At 41.4% G+C, this 19847-nt stretch overlaps 1 protein-coding gene across 1 annotated transcript in view; it reads right to left on the bottom strand.

Moving 5' to 3' along the window:
* The window catches only part of TRDN (triadin), a 191773-nt gene that overhangs the window by 84701 nt on the left and 87225 nt on the right, over positions 1–19847 (bottom strand). The window contains exons 7-9 of the mRNA XM_015407343.1: positions 18033–18092; positions 7100–7528; positions 2340–2450 (exon numbers count right to left, since the gene is read on the bottom strand). Coding sequence (XP_015262829.1) covers positions 2340–2450; positions 7100–7528; positions 18033–18092 — 600 coding nt within the window. The remainder of the gene's footprint in view (positions 1–2339; positions 2451–7099; positions 7529–18032; positions 18093–19847) is intronic.

Below are 19847 nucleotides of genomic sequence, written 5' to 3'. Positions count from 1 at the left end.
ATATAATGGAGGCCATGGAAGGTTATTTATTATTATTTGCTTATCTGATTTATATCCCGCCTAATCAAAGAAATGTCAACATATTACTGAATATTTTAATTTAAAGTCATCCCCTTCAAGTGCTCAGGCAATTAACATTTTCTTATTTCATAAGTCCCATGAGTTTTAATAAGCCCTGTGAAGAACACCACGGTCTCATTCCCATTTTTCATATAGGAGTTACATTGTTTTTGCACAATGTTGTATCACCCATTTTTGTTGCTTGTTTTCCCAATGACACTTCAATGCCTTTTACAGTTTTGATATGTAACTGATGCAAAACATAATAGTAAAAATGTGTAAAGTTAATGCTGGAACTTGGTATAAAACAAGTGGGGAAAAAACATGAAAATAAGGACTCTCAAAATTCAGTTTGTACAAAGAAAAAGCAAGTCTAAAGAAACGGCTGTGAAATTCTGCAGCACTCCTATTTCCACATGAAGATCCAAAACTAAGGAAATGGTCATTCTTTCCCATAAGACTTAGGCAGGAAACCATCTTGGTACATTGTACCTTTGTTCTATATGAAGGGTAAGTTAGCCTGTTGTAGCCAAAATGACAGATAGTCTTGTGGCACCCAAAAGACTGACATACATATTACGTCATAGGGGACCAAGGGAGCTTTGCCTCTTGAAAGCTTCTACCCTGGAAATCTTGTTGGTCTTTAAAGTGCTACTGGACTTGAATCTTGGTCTTCTACTGCAGATCAACATGGCTACCTACCTGAAGCTAAGAAAGAAGAGCAATTTTGTCCAACGTGATACAACTCTTGCTATGGATGAGTGAAATAATCTTCTTGTGGTTTCTCCATGTGCAAAGAAATGACTGCTGGTATGCAAATGCATTATGAAAACCTGTGATTTGTTATTCAAGTCTCTAAAGAATAAAGTGTTTAACATTTAACATCACACTATCTACAAACAATTCAGCAATCACTAAATTAATTAGTCTTTTTTTCTATCTCCAGCTTTGACTGCAACCATGCTGGCTCATTATCTTATTTAATTAAAACCAATGTTTCATTTTTTCCTCTCACTTCGCTACCCTTCCCTGAATTTTGAAAGCTAATCAGATAAAATTTCAGGCTTTACACATATGAATTTTTAAATCTGAAAACAGTGGTGCTAAGCTTTTGTTTCCTTGAAGCTAAAAGCAATATCATCCCGTCCAAAGCCAAGAGTGTTGTGGTCTGATCCCGAGAAGAAACAGCCATGGAGGTGGGGGGGGGTTTTCCCCCTGAATTATGACAATTTATTTAATATATACTACTCACAGCCATGTGGCAAGATTGTGGTTAGCAAACATTTCAAAGAAACTCAGGATGTGATCTCAGTCACTATGTTCAGGCAGAGCCTGTAAACATTCATTCTGGGGAAACACAAATCATTTCGGGATGTTGGATTCTGCTAATGGTGACACTTTCCCCTGTCACAAGCACCTTCCACTGGAGCAAGAGGCTCTCTCCTTGCACCAGGGGCAGGGCGGAGGATTGCCATGAACAGACCAGAAGAGCAGGATCCAACCAATAGTATTTTTCTGCCTCAGCTGCTAACTGACTTTGATCATACCAGCCAGCAGGGAGAACTCAAAGTTTTAATTTTGCAAAGGGAACTATTACTTCAGGCTAACAAGAAATACAGGATTAATTCTACTGCCTTCTGATTTAAAATCAATAACTTTTAAGGCCTGGAAAGTTATGTTTCTTTAATCATTCTCAAGCTTTATATGTTGTGGAATGGTAATGAGCTGAAAAGTCCATATATAAATGGATATTGGTTCATACCACATTTTGAACTCAGTTTCCTCACAGTAAAGTGTGAAGAGAATGCAAGTAGGAATGTAGCATATTCCTCCAGCCCTGTTCAGCACCTACTTAGCTACTTTCACCAACTTTTCGCCTTCTATACTGTCTTCAAATTCCTCCATTCATCTCATTTTATGTTCCCAGCCCACTGCTTTTCAATTCAGTCTATTTCATCTCCATCTTCAAAGCCCCTGTATCTTCCACATTTTACTTTTGGAGTCAGCTCTGATTCCTGCCCTTTGCTAGCTTTCTCACCTCCTCTAGATAGCTCATGTGATATCAAATAAGAATAAGAAAGTGTTGTGCACCATTCCAGAGACTGGCCTCTTATTAGCTGATGGATGTACTGGCAAATGGGGGAACAGCACTGAGGAACAAAGTTAAGGGGGGGTGCCTTCCCCTCTTACCCTTGAGGGGTTCATTTCCCCACATCTTTGGTGGTTGTTATATGAGTCAGAACATTGCAATCAACTGGTTCATGAAAACGGGTGTTTACCTATGACTTTTTCTTTCTTTTCCAGTTTTTCAGGTTGTTCAGGTTTCCCTCTCTTTTCAGGCTTTTCTCTTTTCTCAGGTTTTTCATGCTTTTCCAGCTTTTCTTTGTGCACTACAAAATAACAGGCATATTTTATATAACATGGGAGGGGGACAGCTCTTTGGCAGAACAGAACCAAAACAAAACAAGGCCTTTAGATTAGCCCTCACTCTTCCAGGCCCAGCTGCCTTCTCTATTCATTTTAAGGAAGGCTCACAAGGATTCCCCTGCATTGGGTAGAAATTGGGGGAAACCATGAAGCGATGGAGCCCAACAGATTTTGCTCTTTATCTCCCATTGTTTTTCACTTGACCTGCTGTCCCTCTTTTCTTGTAGAGGAAAAGCTAATTATCTTTGTTTGCAATTTTGCATAAACTGTTTTGACAGCATATTAACTTGTAGCATACATTTTACTTGCAGAAAGAGCTACAAAGACCTTGTTTTTAAAAAAAATCACAGAAAATTAAAAATTAAAGTACAGAACACCAAGATTGAGGTATCAGGATACCAACAACAATTGGCTGAAAGCCAAACTCAACAATATGGTAGAAAATCTGTGACTGCATCTCTGTCTTTTCCAGTGTTCAAGGCAATGGTTTTGGGGACAGGAATCTGAGGAGGAGAGGACTATGGCTGTGGAAGGAGGAGTTAATCATTTGCTCCCATGTTGGTTTCACAAAGTTAAACCCTTCTAAGACCATTGACTTTAATGTACTTAGAAGGATGTAACTTTGTTTAGGATCTCATCTACGTAGGATCTGAGACTCTAGGATAATTATGAGAGTTATGATTTTGTCTCTTTTGCCCCCCAATCTGGAAGAAAGACAGACACGTTTCTTGGGTACTGAACGGGCCACTTTATTAACTTCATTAACAACAATATCGACAACGATGAACAGCAAGGGCACTACAGATTGTGGCATGACCAGGCCAGGGGTCCTCGACCCCTCCCCAGCCATTTGTACTAGGGCGATCCACCCAGCCCCAGCTGGTAGCCAAATGTATGGCTCACAACCAGTCAGCATGGCAAGTGGATGATGGCCAGGGATAAGCCAGAACCCCCGAGCCTCGAGGCTCAAAGGGATGGCAATCCCGTGCCATCATCTTGGCGGTCAGCTTTCCCCGCCCCGGGCCTCAGGGCCCAAAGACTGTACTGGCAATACCCCTATGCCCCAATCGGGGTTATATGCCGGTGGTCACCATGCCACAATCTGATAAACTAACATCCTGCCGCTAAAGTGACCGACCTATTTAAACTCAGCCACACCCCAGCCAATTTTTCCCTATCCTCCGTTGCAGTATGAGGTAGGCGAAAACACCCCCTCCCTTGGCCAATCTGGGAAAGGGCGAAAAATTCCTACCCGGCCCCCATAAAGAGTGACCAGCCAATGCCCATACTGTCAACAGGGTGGGAGGGTGGGTCGAGCGATCAGGCGCGCACTGAAGGGGGGAGGCAGGGGCCGGCCTCAAAGCTCCGCCCCCCGTTCAGTCCCGGATGCGGCGGTTGCCGCGCCCTGCTCTTCCTCCTGCAGGGCGGCAAAGGCGGCCCCCGGACTGCATGGGCGAGCCGGCAGCCCGGGAACCGAATTGTGCAATGAGAATTATACTAGCTGTTATTAAAACAGCACTTAAAATTACTAATAACTAGATCTGGGTTCAGTTCTTCCAGGAAGCAAGATTTTACTTAGCTGGCAAGCAAGAACCTTTTTCCAAAACTGGAAATTTTTGGAAACTGAAAAGGGTAGGAGGGTGATTATTATGTAGGAAAGCTAAAATATTTTGCTTGTTGATAATTTTTGTGGACTACATTAGTATGTAAGAATCTTAAATGTGCACAGGATTGCAGCCAATAACTACTAACAAATAAAGCTTTAAATTTCAAAAAACTATATTCTTGATTTCAAAAAGTATTAGTCACTCATTGTTTTGATGCCATGCATAACGTAACAAGGTTTGTCTTGCCCTCGTCCTGGAGAATATGTTGCAGATATGAACAAGTGCAATGGAAATGAAAGGATACACAGTGGCCAATACAGGGTCAGTTCACTTAAGACATGACACAAAACCATGGTAATACTAGGGAGAATGCCATGTCAGCCATCAGCATGTTGTATAACTTGGAGCAGAGATGGGGTGGTTGGAGGGAGTTTGGCCAAGTTTGCATGTGAGGGTGACACTGATATTTATTTATTTATTTATTTATTTTGTTTATTAATCGCGTTTATACCCCGCCTTCACTGCAATGCAGGCTCAGGGCAATAGGATATTATTTTCTGGGAATTGATTAATCTGAAAGTCTTGCTGCTTCCTTAGCCAGCCTCTGGGGGGAGGGAGTTCCTTCCTCACATTTCTGAGAACTAAAGGCAAGCAGGTTGGTGATATGGCAAGGCTTTTTTGCCAGTTGGGTTCTGTGAGACAGGCTGGGATAACAGCTAGGTCTCTTGTAGGGAGGCAGCAGAAGCAGTGACATTGCTGAAGATAGGATTTGCCAAGACAAATCAGGATTCATTAATCATCTGTGGGCTGAATCCTAGTTTCACAAACTGACCATAACAAACCTTGTTTTCACCTTAGACCTAAACTGACACATTAATGGTGTAGTGGTTGGTATGTTGGATTAGGATCTGGGAGATTCAGTTTCAGATCAAAATCCCCACTTCGTCATGAAGTTTGCTGGATGACCTTAGGCCATTCATTCCAATCAGCCTAACCTACCTCACATCTTAATATGAGGATACAATAAGTAAGGAATAGTAATGTCAACTGCCCTGAGATCCCTGGAGGACGGATGGGATAAAAAATGGACTAGATGTATATATGACTTTAATCCATTCAGATCTTAATTGAGAAAAGCAGTTTAAAATCTCAATATGCGCTTTCATTATTTAATCATCTTCTTTGTTGTGATATAACATGTTGAAAAATAGGATGAAACTTTCCATCAGAGAAAAACATCAGAGGGTAGGATTTGCTGGAATCCAAACTAAAGTGAAGGGTAAAGTCAATATAAAACTACCTTGTCCAGCTATGCCCCATCTGACTCAGTACAAAACAAAGAGAGGACTGACTACTTAGTCTCCAACCATATTTAGAAATGTGTCAAATGCTACTGGCTGTATAGTAGTATGGACTCTTGTTTTAATGTACCAATAGACAGATGTTTATGGGTTGGCTAATGGGGTGCCCTGTAGATCTATTCTGGGTTGTTGGGGTTTTTTACATCTTGTCATGAAGTTCCCCACTTGATTAGAAATTAAAACCAGGTATTATTTCCTCTCTGTTGATTCGAACTCTGTAAATGAAAGTCTGTATCATTTTGGCTTCTCAAAGGCATCACTGTTAGGCCATTGGTAAAGTGAACTATTCTCTTCAGGACACAAGCCTCAAAGGCCTAAAATGTTTCATGGAAATAGATTTGGGGTAACCCAGATCTTTTATTACAGGAGTAGTGTTCATGTGAGCAAGATCTGCACATTACTGTGCAAGCCACTGGTAAGTGGGAACACCTTGTAAACATTTTGCATAAATGTCTGCAACCCAGTTCAGATTTTTGGCAGACCCAATGGAAAATGTGCTGGGCTACCAGTAGCCTCCTGTGTGGAGGTAATTTTTTATATATCTGCACCTCCACCAAGGAATTATGCAAGCAGCCTCCAGAATTTGTGTGAATGCAGCAGCTTTTGTTCTGGACCCTGGAGCTACTATTATGATCCACTGTAACAAACTGTTCTTTTAATAACATCAAATCAACAAGATTAGTATTCATAAAGAGCTTTTTGGACAATGAACTTTTGTTTTTGTGTATAACAACTGTATATTATTTAGTTGGTACATGGGGTACAGACCATAAGCTCCATAAGGCACATTTCTGTTGTCAGGAAGCTCTGACTTCTCAGCACACAAAGCAACTATATTTTGTCCCTGAGAAAAAGTAATTTTTCTGCCCAACTAGAACTCCCGTTGTGAATGTGACTGTTGTATAGTCATTAGAGTCCCAAGAGATCTGAGTCCTGTTTCTATATCTGCTGCTGAAATAAAATGTGGCACACTGTGTCTTGTTTGGTTCCACATGCAGTGAAGACACCCTTAGGGCTCAAGCTGCTTGGAAATCACTTTTTAATTGGGCACAAAATAAAGAACAGGTAGAAGCTTAGAATCCGTGTCAGAGGATGATGTATCTGGGCAGTCTCCGCTTTCTAGAGAATGTGGAAACTCCACTACCATATCCATCCTCTGTTGGTCACAGTCTATACAAAAACAAAAGAACAAAAAACACCCACATTATTTTTGTCCACAAAGAGAAAAGTGGACACAACCATCTGTCCTGTGTAAAACATGTTGGAAAACCTCTTTCAGTGCCTAAATGTTGGAGTCAACTTATAAAGCAGAAGACTATGGCTTAGATCCTATGTTTTCTGCTGATAAAAGACTTCCACCAGCATGTAGGATGGAGCAATTTCCACCAATACTCTACTACCACGGCAGACTCCCATTTCACCTTCCTCCTTGCTGCCGATTTCCAGGGGTCCACTGAGTCCCAGGAGCAGAATTTCAGGCCAGAATGGCAGAATGCAACAGGATATAAGTCAGAAATTTCCCTTCCACAAGCATCACTGCATTTGGGTTACTCAAGCTCTAAAATAGTGTCACTACACTGATTTTCATTTGTTTACCCACAGCATCCCTGATTCAGAAGCAACTAACAAGATAGTTTCCACTACCTTTAGGTATTTCCTTTTTTCCAGGTTTTTCTATTTTCTTGAGTTTCTCCCTTTTTTCAGGTTTCTCAGGTTTTTCCCTTTTTTCAGGTTTCTCAGTTTTTCCCCGTTTTTCAGGTTTCTCCCATCTTTCAGGTTTTTTGGTTTTTTCCCGTTTTTCAGGTTTCTCAGGTTTCTCTCGTTTCTCAGGTTTCTCCCATTTTTCAGGTTTCTCAGGTTTCTCCCGTTTTTCAGGTTTCTCAGGTTTCTCTCGTTTCTCAGGTTTCTCCCATTTTTCAGGTTTCTCAGGTTTCTCAGGTTTCTCCCGTTTTTCAGGTTTCTCCCGTTTTTCAGGTTTCTCCCGTTTTTCAGGTTTCTCAGGTTTCTCCCGTTTTTCAGGTTTCTCAGGTTTCTCCCGTTTTCCAGGTTTCTCGAGTTTTTCTTTGTGAATTTCTAGAATGACAACACCAAAATGTTAATGTGTCTGAAATACATATCTTTCATAGCAGTGTGGTTATATTAAAATATCTGACATCACAAAACACCCCTGTATTAGACCAACCAATAGCCATAACAGGGGAAGTAGCACAGGGGGCATGGGAAGGAACACAGATTAGTTTGCAGTTCTTCAGATCCAACTCTCTGTCTTCAGCACTAATTGGAATTCAGCACTGATTTGTCCCTTGTATGTAAAATAATTCATTAAGTCATTTATTTATTTACATTATTTATAGTCTGTCTTTCCCACAGGGACTCAAGGTGGATTACAAATAGTGAGTACGATCAACAAAACTGGACATTCAGTAGATAGTACATTAGGATTGTAGAAATCTGGAACCAACCAGAAATAACTGGGGCACAGCATTAGAATTAACATAACACATTAAGCAGTGCAAAAACTACATAACAGGATCCTACTTACAGTATGCTATACATAAAAATATAGACCACAGTCCCTAATCACTTATCCAAGCAAGTTGTAAACCATTTTATACAGTCCAGACATATTACCTGTTCATATTACCGCCGCCTCCCGCCCCCCACCCCGTTATATTGCCATCAGGGGGGGTGGAAGAGGCCCTAGGAAGGGAGGAACATCGGAAACACTGGAATGTTTGAACATCTTAAACATCCTAACCGTCTGAACGAATGTTTGAAACCATCAAATGACGTTGGGGAACCTTTATTGGACCGCCATCTTCTTTCGCAAAGGCTGTTGGTTAACTGAGGCCTTAAATGCTACTGGAAGGAGGTGGAAATACAGGCGCCTTCTTGTCAGCAAGCTGCCATTCTGTTTTCTGTGACCTCTGTGTACATATCCTTTCCCTGTTACACCCGGCTTGGCTTCTATCATCCTGTTCCTGCTTTGGAATGCAAAAGATAACTGCTGGAGGTTGTGTGGGGGAGAAGATGCTGTAATGCTTGCCTATTGATTTTCCCAGGACTACTGCACCTGTGTTTTGTCTGATGTTCTGCCTGGTTCTCATGTACTGGGCGCGCAACCGTTTCCTTAGCCCGCCAGCGGGAAAGATATTCATTGGATCTGTATCTGTTTGAAGTTCCTTTATTATGCTTGACCTAACTGTGTATCCCCAGTTCTAACAAAGAACGTGTTTGAGTATGTCTTCAACGCTTTGAAATAAATTTTGCTTTTCTTTAAAACGTGGATTTATTCTCGATGCTTGGGGATCCAACAACAGGATGGCAGCATGCAGGGCTCACAGTGAGCGGGGCAGTGGGGCATGCACTTGAATCCTAAGTGGCAAATTGCTGCTGGGAAATCAGCCCCATGTGCTGTAGCCCCGCCCTTTATAGGGTTTTTTTTAATGAGTGGAGCATGCAGCCAGTGACAGCCCCTCTCCCTCCCTCCTGAAAGACATAAAGGGCCCTTCATCTGATTGGTGGGCCATGTGCTCCCCACCGATCAGCTGAAGCTCTTTAAATCTGACAGGAGGGGAGGGACAGGGGTGGCTCTAGGTGGCTGCTCTTGGGGTGGGGCTTGGGGTCATCCCCCCAAATGCCCCCCAAATCCCCCCACCAGAACGATGAGGGGACCTGGCAACCCTAAGGCAACCACAGTTGTCTAGTCAATCTGAAATGACTGACAAGATCTCTTAAGAAAAATGTATGTTTTATCCCCCCCCTTACTTTTAAAAATATTTCATTTTTTAATAACTGGGGGCTCCTCCAGCTTTGCAGAAGCACCACCGCTGTTTGTTCCTGATGATATTGTGTGCCTTTCTTTTTGATCCACACTCTGGGGCCAGGTACAGACTTAGCTGTACACCAAACAAGGGCAAGACTCATCAATGTTACAATCTTTGCGAAAGTTTCTTCTTCATGAATTCTGATATAGGAAGAGAGTTATAAATCAGTCAAGACTGCAGGGTGGCAAGTCTTTCAGGATGTTAATATTTATGTATTGTTGATTGTTTTGGAGTATGGACAATTATGACTGAAGTTAGTTACTTGACTAATTAAAATGTGCAGCCTTAGCTGTTCCTCCAAGGGCCTTCATGCTATATATAGCCAATTTTCTCCTCACAAGAGACCTGTCCAGTATACTGTGCAAATATTTGATCTGATGTCTTCCTCATCCAAATTTAGCACTCTGTTCAGCACATTACACTGCTAGCAATTCATAATGATATATGAAACAAGATAATTAATTAAGGGTTTAAAATGTTTACTCAACAAGCAACAACCAATTTCATATAATCTTTCATATTACACCAGCAAACTCATTTCCTAGCCCTATGTGGGAGATTACTTTGTGGCCCTTGACTGTGCAATTGTGTTCTCACCAAAAATACATTGCTGGCCAAGGGAGCTTTTATTTTTGGACATTAGTTTAGCAGCAGGAAGGTAGATTTGTGATGGTGTGTTGCTTTAGTGAGCACATATCTTCAGGATGGGCTGTTAGCTTAAACAGTGCTAGCTAACATCCTGCCTTCTGCAGACAGGCAGAATTAACACCTACAGACAGCTGCTAATCTACACTGTTGCCCATCTTTGTGCATTCAGGACTAAATCTCAAAGGACATAATAGAAGAATAATAGGATTTTCAGTTTTTCAGACACACCCCCTCCCAAAATATTCTTTTCTGTCCCCCAAGTTTAGCAATATTCCTCAATGTAAGAGGACCGAATCTTTCAACAAACACAGGGTGGAAACTTGCATTGTATTCACTACAATGTTCAGATAAGTTTGTCAACTAAACACACACACACACCAGTCTTGCTGGACTTCTTGTTTTTAGACCACTTTTCAGAAAAAGTGCAAGTTTGGTTTTTCTTCTCAGCTGTGTGTGTTGTTGTTTTTTTTCTTATCCATATACTTCAGGTGAACAGGTAGCTTTTGCATTGTGCTCTAGCTGACTCTGGATCTGCCTCAAACTGCTGGACTTTTCCCTCAGCTGGCTTCATTCCCTAGGCTCTGCTCACTGGCTCCACCATAACACCTGCTCTGAGCTATGTTTTTTGAACTGGAGGAGTCTACCCCAGGCAGTGGGTAGCTACCAACTTTTGGAGTTCAAGAACTGGGAAGCCCTGCTTTCTATTGTTATTTTTAGGAATACTGGATTGGATCCTGCATACTGCAAGCAACAGGCAGTCAAATACAGACCTTTCCTGTCTTCACCTTCCTACAATAATCCTCTATGAACTTTGAAAAGACATTGTAGGTGGTAAAGAGATCCCCATGACAAAAAAAACCAAACACTCAGCAGTGGGGACCTGCAATGAGATGGGAGGTAAGGATCATTGTAGCATAATAGGCTCCAGTGGCAAAAGAGAACGAGTGATAGTATCTAATGCCTCCTTCCTATTGCAGCCTGGCAATGCTGGGTGGCTTTTTATCTGGAGGAGTCCTCTAACCTAGACCAAGGCATGGTGGGGGGAGCCGCTGTGAGAAGGGAAAGATTTGTTTCTATGAACATAAGATGCTAGCAGTTTGTGGCACCCAACCCATGAACTTTACTTCTACACAAATCGCAAATTATTATAAATTGTCACATAGCCCTTTATGGGCTGTCAAACTTTTGCTGAAATGTAGTTTATTGTGATTACTCTATAGTTTAAGGTCACAAAGTTAAAAAAAGTACTTCACAAACTTTTAATTTTACTTTGTATAATAGCAGAACAATAAGCAGAAACCTCTCAAAACTGCTTAAAGATTAGACTGTTACAAGAAGAGGACTCACAAGCACTTTTAAAAAAATTATATATGTTGAAATATAAGACTATAAATTAACAGACAACAAACAACAGTAACATAGATATATATATAGCTTCATCAGAGATTACAATATGTTAAACCTTATAAATATATGATGGATATTCTTTAGGAAAAGTACACAATATTAATAGAAGTAGTACAATTTCAACACTATTCTGTATAATATATAAAACATACATAATACACAAAACAAGGTAATTAGGAGAAGGAGGAAACAGATGGAGAAAAGCAGAGGTAGCGATTCTAAAACATCAAGATATAATCAGGTGAGTCAGTCCAGAAATTGTGTAATAATGGGTACCATTTCTCTATTAAATATGTTTGATTTGTGCTATTTTTGTGGCTAAGTGTGTTAGTTGAAATCTTATCTAACGTGCAATACTCCCAAAGTTTGGTACGTCATTGTTGTATCCTAGGGAGGGATTCTTTTTTTCCAACACGAAGCTATAGAACTTTGACAAGCACTCATGAGGATGTTTCCATACACCCACTGTTTTTTGTTTTTCCTTTCTAAAATGGCCACTGAGATCTCACAAAGTAGTCTTATGAGATCTTAGTGGCATTCTTTTATTTTCAAAAGCAGTTATGTGTTCTGTGAATTGGGTATTTTTAAACACCTCAGTGTATCTTTTTTAACATGTCATGTTTGCCCACAGACCTGGGAGTTCCCAGGAGGTTCCCAGGAGACCTGGGAGTTCCCAGGAGGAAAAAAACACCCTTCTCTGTGCATGGCCGCATTATGCAGATTTCTGAAACACATTCTGAGGTCATGTTCAGAATTAGATATATAGATCTTGTAGCCCCAAAATATACTTTTCTATAGAAAACTAAAAACCCCATCTTTCCTTATTATCTTTGATATGCATTTTAATACAGAGTGCAGTCATTTATAATTTACAACATTCTGGAAGTAAAGAACACAGTTTCTGATGTCACGGTAATACACCTGAACTGTGACCAGTCTTTACTATTTGATGTAACCAAATGATAGCTGAAATTACAGCTTCCATGGTCGTGGATACATCTACACACATCCATCCTTACATTCCTTTATGAAGACTAATTGATGAAGGCACCAATGGTGTGTGTGGGGGGTCAATGGTATATTTATGTGACCTGGAGGACTTTTTAACCAGGTTTGCAGTTTGGTCTTGAAGGCTCCTGAAGAAGAAATGAATGAGAAAAGTACAAAGGTGAATTGCAATCTCTTTCCTGCTACAGGAAGAGGGTATATCCCATCTACAAACGGTACCATCAAGATCCCTTTCTTCTCCTTTCCACAAGGCATTTAGCTATTTATACGAATATGCTTTGTGGGTCAACTCCTGCAAACAGTATACAGTTGTGAATTTGCACTGAAATAACACACCGCTTCATAGAAAGAGGTCTTAGACTGTGGTCTTAGTTCGAATGATACCATTTTATGTTTCACGTTACGGAATTCATGATTTACTTCTTTGGGACAGGAAAAAACCTTGACATTCTTTCAGAATCAATACCAATGACTGACTGAATCAAACTATCTTTCCCCCGCCAATTGATGATAATTATAGCTATTGAAATAATGAAATATATTATCAAGAAGAAAGGCTTCATCTATGCTGTGATTATACTGTCATTGTAGGCAAGGAGAATATCAGTACTTGGCACAATGTGAAAGGCAATGTGGTGTAAGAGCTAGAGCAATGTGTCTTAAACTAGGGCCTGAAACCTCTGGGATTCAGGAGGGTATTCCAGGAAGTCCACAAGTCCTTTGGAGGACAGAGAGGAAGTTGTATCACAGGCTAATGTCAAAATTAAGCCCCAGTTTTCTGGGAATGAGGACAGAGACCCTCCAACTCAGGAAAAGGGATATATTCGGTGTCTCCCTCTTTCAAAACATAAACATGTGTGGAACCACCCACAGTTGGCCTCCCTTCAAATCACCTCAGGGCACTAGCTAGAAAATGTACTGAATAGTTGTCAAGATCCAATAACTCAGTCTTAGGAACTCTAACTGGCTGAGTGGCAGGAAGGAGGCATGGTCCTATTAAAGTCATCATTGTTACTTCAGGTATACAACTGAACTGGTTTTCAATAGATTTTTCAAATGCAAGTATTTCAGCTCAGGAGACCGCAACACCATCCTGCATCCATAGGCATCAGCCAATTGTAGGTTTCAACAATTACCAGGCCATCATTATTCTGTGATATTATTATTTTATTTATATTTATTTATTTGAAACATTTCTACACCATCTTTCCATCCAAACAGGGTCCCCTATGAAAAGCTCTGAAAGTTCTTCCAGCTATCTTTCTGGCTAGCAGTTATTAGCCAATAAGAAAATGTCATCCTGTTTCTGGCACAAAGCCTTCCAATTAGGGTTGCCAGTCTTACCTTCATCCTGATGGGAGACTCCAGGACAGCTCCTGGACTCTTCTGGTCACCATAGACTTTTAACCCAAATGCTAGAATGTCTTCTGAACAACATGCCCGGCACAATGATGTCACCTCCAGGTGATGTCATCGCACCAGGAATGTAGGGTGCACTGGGACACTTAAGGGGTGGGGCTCACCCACCGGCCAGCTGGCTGGTGTCAGATTGGGGCCACTGAAACAGGGGAAACCCACACCCCCATCAGGGGTTGGCAACCCTACTTCCAACAGAGGGATGAGATTGATCATGGCCTTTTGTTGCTGGTGTAATATGAAAGATTACCGTATATGAAATTGGTTGTTGCTTGTGTTTGGCCCTGTAAAATCTCCTTCCCTCTGAGACCTGCCCTTGTAAACCATGGGTTAAAGTAAGACTAAACTGGCAATTTATACCAATTCTCCCTTCCTGCTACAGACTCCCTTTATGTTTTCCTGTTTCTCACAAGTAGCTGTCAGACTGGGGCTGTCTATGTATCTGTTTCATTATTTACTACCTGTTGTTCTTTGCTCATTTAGTTCTTTTTCCCAGCCCGGTATTTATTGCCCGCACTGACATGACATTCCTGGGGGGTGGGGAGTGTGAATGAGTGTAAGACTAAGTTTGAATGTAGGAGTAGACGATGCAATGGGCTGCTCTGTAACTCTTCTCAAAACATGCACCTCAAGGCGTGAGATCTCACAGACTCTCATCCTTGAAGCTAAGACTTTGAATTGTCAGTTTGAATTGCCCATATAACAGTCAGGGGTATTAGTTTTGCTTTGTATGTATGACGTAAGACGGGAATGTGGCTTTTGATTATACCTAGGGGACCTGTGGCTTTGCTCCTTAGTCCTAACAAAGACTTTCAGCTTCAAGACATCTCAAATCTCTTCAATAAAGTTTCTTCAACTAGACTTGTGTTGAGAGTGAGCTGACTGGGGGCCTGACAGTAGCATTTCATGATAGGTGGGATGCATAATGTTGCTAACCAGTGGATGGCTCCCAATAGGAAAAGGGGGAGTGGGGACATGACAGGAGCATAGCCAGAAAATTTTGGTTAGTGGGGCATTGGAAAATCCTGTGGGGCACAAAAGAAATGCTCAATCAGCAAGTTTTTTTTTTAAAAAAAATCTTGCCTTTCTGTCTCCCCATGACTCAGGGGCTGAAGAATAAATGACAGCGCCCCCCTCCAGCAGCTTGCTGGCAGCCTTGCAAAGCCAGAGGGCACTGGAGGAGATCAGAGGAGACATAACACTGCACAACCAATCACCCCACAGTAAAGAAAAAGATGCTGTTAGTCACCTCCATGCTTGAGAGGAGATGGATGGAGAGTAACAGGGTTTCGGTTAATTACTCTCAGCATTCCACAATTAAGAAGGGTACATTTACATGTCAATCTCCAATTTTGATATATTTATTGCTTCACTATGTTCTCCCCAGTATTAGATCCAAACACATGGTGAACATAAGAACTAACCTTGTTGCTCCTGTTCGGTCCTTGCATCTGTTAAACATCTTCATTATGTTGTATGCTAATTCACTGCTCATTCTCTACTATCTGGGGCTCTGGGGGGCTGTTTTTTGAGGTATATCCACCAAATTTGCAGCACAGCTGCTAGTGCCTCTCCTCAAACCCCCCCCCCCATTTCAAAAAGATTGGACCAGAGGATCCAATTCTATGGGCCCCATAAGAATGTGCCCCCATCCTCCATTTTTTCCGGTGGAGGGGGGAAGGTGTTTAAAGGGCTCCCAGTCCCTTTAAGTGCCTTCTCCATGCCACATGACCCCATGGCAAATGAACTCCAAAGGCATTTAAAGGGTTCACTGTCCCTTTAAATGCCTTCTCCATGCTGAGAGTTCACTCCAAAGGCACTTAAAGGGACTGAGAGCCCTTTAAATGCCCTTTAACTGAGGCTATTCGGCAGTCCTGAAAAATCCCAAATATTTTCAGGATTTTTCAGTGTGGCCATTTTTTGAAAGAGAAAGAGTCAATTTTTTTCTAATAATCTCTAACTCTGTCGTGAGATGATGTTCATTTGTTTGAGATGATGTTCATTGTTAACTGAATTTCAGCCCCACTTTAAAGCCAAAGTCCAAAATAACAAGCCAATAAAAACAACAATATAAAAAGAATCACACACATACAGGTAGATTTAATCAAAATTATCAAAATTTAATTAATCCCAGACATGCTTGCATAGCCTAACTGCTTCAGATATTCAGTGTCATGCAAGAGATGTCAAAATGTCTAATCACTCCTGGAATTTGAAGTCTTACATTTTGGCAGCATCTGCCATTCCTAGACAAGTGTCTAGCCTCAAGCCATACTCTTTCCACGTCCTTATGAGGAAGCAGCAATCACTGTTGTCTTACAATAGAAGATTAGCATATTGTGCTGTGACTATGATGTTAAATCTCAAAGGGTAGGACTGGCAAACTAATTGGAGTGTTCATCTTGTATCTGGCAACAGAAAAAATACATGTGCTCATCATAACAATATGTTCTGTACTTTTCCACAATCCACTCTGCTTGGCCAGCTGGATATTACACAGTGCAGACATTTACTCTGCATATTTTTTCCTAGCTCTTGGCCCATGCGAACACCTGTAACAGTGAACTCTGTGTTAGCCTTAAGTATGTATAATGTATCTTTTTTTTTTTACCAAGGTCAGTTTTTAACTCTGCCTCAATGGGAAGTTTTAAAAGTTCTGTTCAGTTGTATAAATTAGCAAATGGGAAATAACCTTCTTTTTTGTTCTGGGAGGTCATTATAAAAAGGTTGTGAGATGTCATCTCACAACTTGTGAGATGTCATCTAAACAACAGAATCTTTTTCAAAGCTGTATGTGTTAATCCAGCAAGGATGTTTTCAGTTGAATTGCCAGTTGAATTTACCCTTGATGACACATAAGAAACCTCCTGATCAATTTCCTTACAAACTTTGTCTCAGCCATAGCACTGTGCTGAGCAGCTTTGTACCTGCACAGCAGCCACTTGTGCTACAAGGTGAAAGCACTGCAACTTGCAGCTGCTTTCGTTCAGTTCAGGAACTAAATCACAGCAGTTGCTGGAGAAGAGGCACATGTCCCCCAGAGACATAATTAGATCATTAAACGGGATGACTTGGGTAAAACAGCGCTTATATGTGTGCCTAATCTGTGCCTGCACAGTGAGTAAGAAGCATCCTTTACGTGAGCAATGTCAGCTAGATTGCATTGCTTACATTTTGCACCTAAATAGTCAGTGGTATCTACTGAAGAAGGGGTCACAAGAACTGATCACAAGATTAGCTGAGTTAATGGAAAGATACCCAAGACACACAAAAACACCTAATATGTGTTTTTAGCAAATGGGAAATAACCTACAAGGGAGATGTATCAAATAACCTACAAGGGAGATGTATCAAATGGGGAAAAGGCTACAAGGGAGATATATCAAATGGGATTTTTTTTAACTATTATTATTTTAAAATTGGAAGCAGCAGCAAGACTGTGAGAAAGCATTGTAAAAGATGAGTGAGTACAAGAGCCAAATTGGCAAGTGATCAAGCATAAGTCATCTTTAACCTGCAGTGGTACAGTCCATTCTGCCTCACCAGCACTCACCTCACTGTGCTGTATATCTAGACACCAAGATGACCATTTGTTTCAGCAGAAAGTTGAAATGTATTCTGTTTCATTCTAATTGATAATAATGGGCACTTCCATAAACTTCAGTGCAATCTTCCCAAAGTAAAATGAAGTATTATGGCAGTGTTGCTGGATCCTATCTATTACAAGAAGTTCTCCACTGCACCTGAGTGACAGGGATCTAGCAATTTCTCCAGAGTCACTCATCATGCGTAGTCCTTTATCGATGGATGATCTTTCAACTAAAAGATAAGATTATTCAGTCTGCTATAAGATCTTTGAGAGCAGTTTGGTGTAGTGATTAAGTGCGCGGACTCTAATCTGGGAGAACCAGATTTGATTCCCCACTCCTCCATTTCCACCTGGCTGGATGACCTAGGGCAAGCCGTAGTTCTGATAAGAGCTGTTCTTGGAAAAGAGCAGTTTCTGTCAAGAGCTCTCTCAGCCCCACCTACCTCACCGGGTGTCTTTTGTGAGGAGGGGAAGGGAGAGGAGTTGTAAGCTGCTCAGAGACACCTTTGGGTAGTGAAGGGTGGGGTGTAAATCCAATCTCTTATTATTATTATTCTTTGTGCATGTTTGCAGAGCAGGTTTTTCAGCATTTATGTACAAACATACAAAATACAAGTACAAACATGATAAAACAAGTATAAACATGATAAAATAAAAATACAAACATGATAAAAACAATTACCTTTTAGTGGAGGCCTTTTTTCAACTTCCTCAGGTTTTTCAGTCTTGTCTATCTGGATCTCTGGAAGCAATACCATTTAAGTTAGTAGAAGAAAAACTATTGTCATATGAATGTGGTAAAGAAAGTACATCACAAACACATTAGCTAGTGATCTGAATATCTGAAATAAGAATAAAATATATTGCCCATACATGGCATTGATAAAGTTGTATTACTATTTTCAAAATGTATTATTTTTCTTTTTCATTTTGTGATTTTGTTAAAAATATGGGTTGTATGACTTCACCCCCCCACACACACACTTGAAGACATTTCTGTAGTACTATTGAAATATTTTAGTTTCTCTTCCAAAATCCTCAGTTTTGCATAAGGACACCTTCAAATTAACTTGCAATTAACAGCCCCACCCTCAATGATTTTAACTGGCATTCTTCAGTCTCCTTTGACTTCCTTCACAATTTCTCCAATGTTTCCCTTGAAGAGGTGTATTTAGATTTGTTTAGAATTTTGCTTTAGGAGGCATGTTGCTGATAATTCTGTTACATCTGTTCATACACTTGTTGCTTCGGTACATTTGCACTTATTTTAGTGCTGGTACAGTACCATGAATGTGAAAAAGTACATTGGTGTCATGGGCATGGATGAGGATGAGCTGACAGAGTGTGTCTTCACTCCTGGCCCGGATAAGAAGGAAGAACTGCAAGCTGAAAGACCTCCTGACGTAGCAAGCAGACAGAGAGGCCAGGCTACAAGGGAGATGCTCAGCCAGCCCAGAGTTCTAACAGGAGCCTGGCTGATCGTGCAGCTGGCTAATTGGTAGCAGCATTTAACTCCACACTTTGGGCAGTACCCTTCGTGGAAGCAAAAAGTCAGCTTCGTGCTGCTAGCATCCACTCCGGCTTGGCTCTTGCACCTAGACCTTTGGACCCCCTGGCTTTGAACTTGGCACTGTGTTCCTCACCCCGGCTTGGCTTTTTGGACTTTGCACTGTCTTTTTGGCTCCTGACCTTGGCTTGTTCTGGACTCGCTTTGACTGGCACCCCAGCCCGTGACAATTGGGATATACAAACATCCTAAGGAATACCTATGGCATAGAAAAGATCTTTACCTGGAATATCAGTGCTGAACAAACATAAGAAAATCAATTTGATAATCTTACAGATCTAACCTAAGCAGAATTACACCCTTCTAAGACCACTGACAGTTAGGGTTGCCAAATGGATTTTGGCTGGGAGCGGGGGGCTCCCGGCTGGCGTCTAAATCGTGCACGCGCTCCGGAGAGTCACCGGAAGTGACGTCACACGCTGGGCGGGGCCACGCCATTTGAGGGGAAAACAAAGAGTTTTCCCCTCAAATGGTGTGGCCCCACCCCCAGCATGCGATGTCACTTCCGGGTGGCGCGCACGCGGGGCTGAGGTTTTCCCCGGGCCCCAATTCCACGGGAGCGGGAATCGGGCCTTGAAAGCGGGGGGAAATCCACCCCCCGGGGGGATTTGGGAACCCTACTGACAGTTTATCACATCCTACTGGGTATTACAGTAACAATTTTGTAGTAGCAGTAGTAGTTGTTGTAAGATAGTATTGTAATTTGTTATCCCAGATAATCTTTCAGCTAGTAAAACCATCACTAAGAAAAAGAGAGACTATGCCATTATATGAACAAACTAGAAATAAGGCCCATTGTGGAAATAAATACAACGGGATCTAGAAAGAGGCTCTGGGAGAGGGCTCTGGCTTTGGGCAAACAGTGTCAGTTTCCTGTGGCGACTGTTTTCTCCAGAGGGATGATCTGTGCTACCTGAAGAGCATTTGTAT

Source organism: Gekko japonicus, unplaced genomic scaffold (assembly GCF_001447785.1).
Source record: "Gekko japonicus isolate JY-2015 unplaced genomic scaffold, Gekko_japonicus_V1.1 scaffold252, whole genome shotgun sequence".
Lineage (NCBI taxonomy): Eukaryota > Metazoa > Chordata > Lepidosauria > Squamata > Gekkonidae > Gekko > Gekko japonicus.
This window is presented reverse-complemented; position numbering and strand designations above follow the sequence as displayed.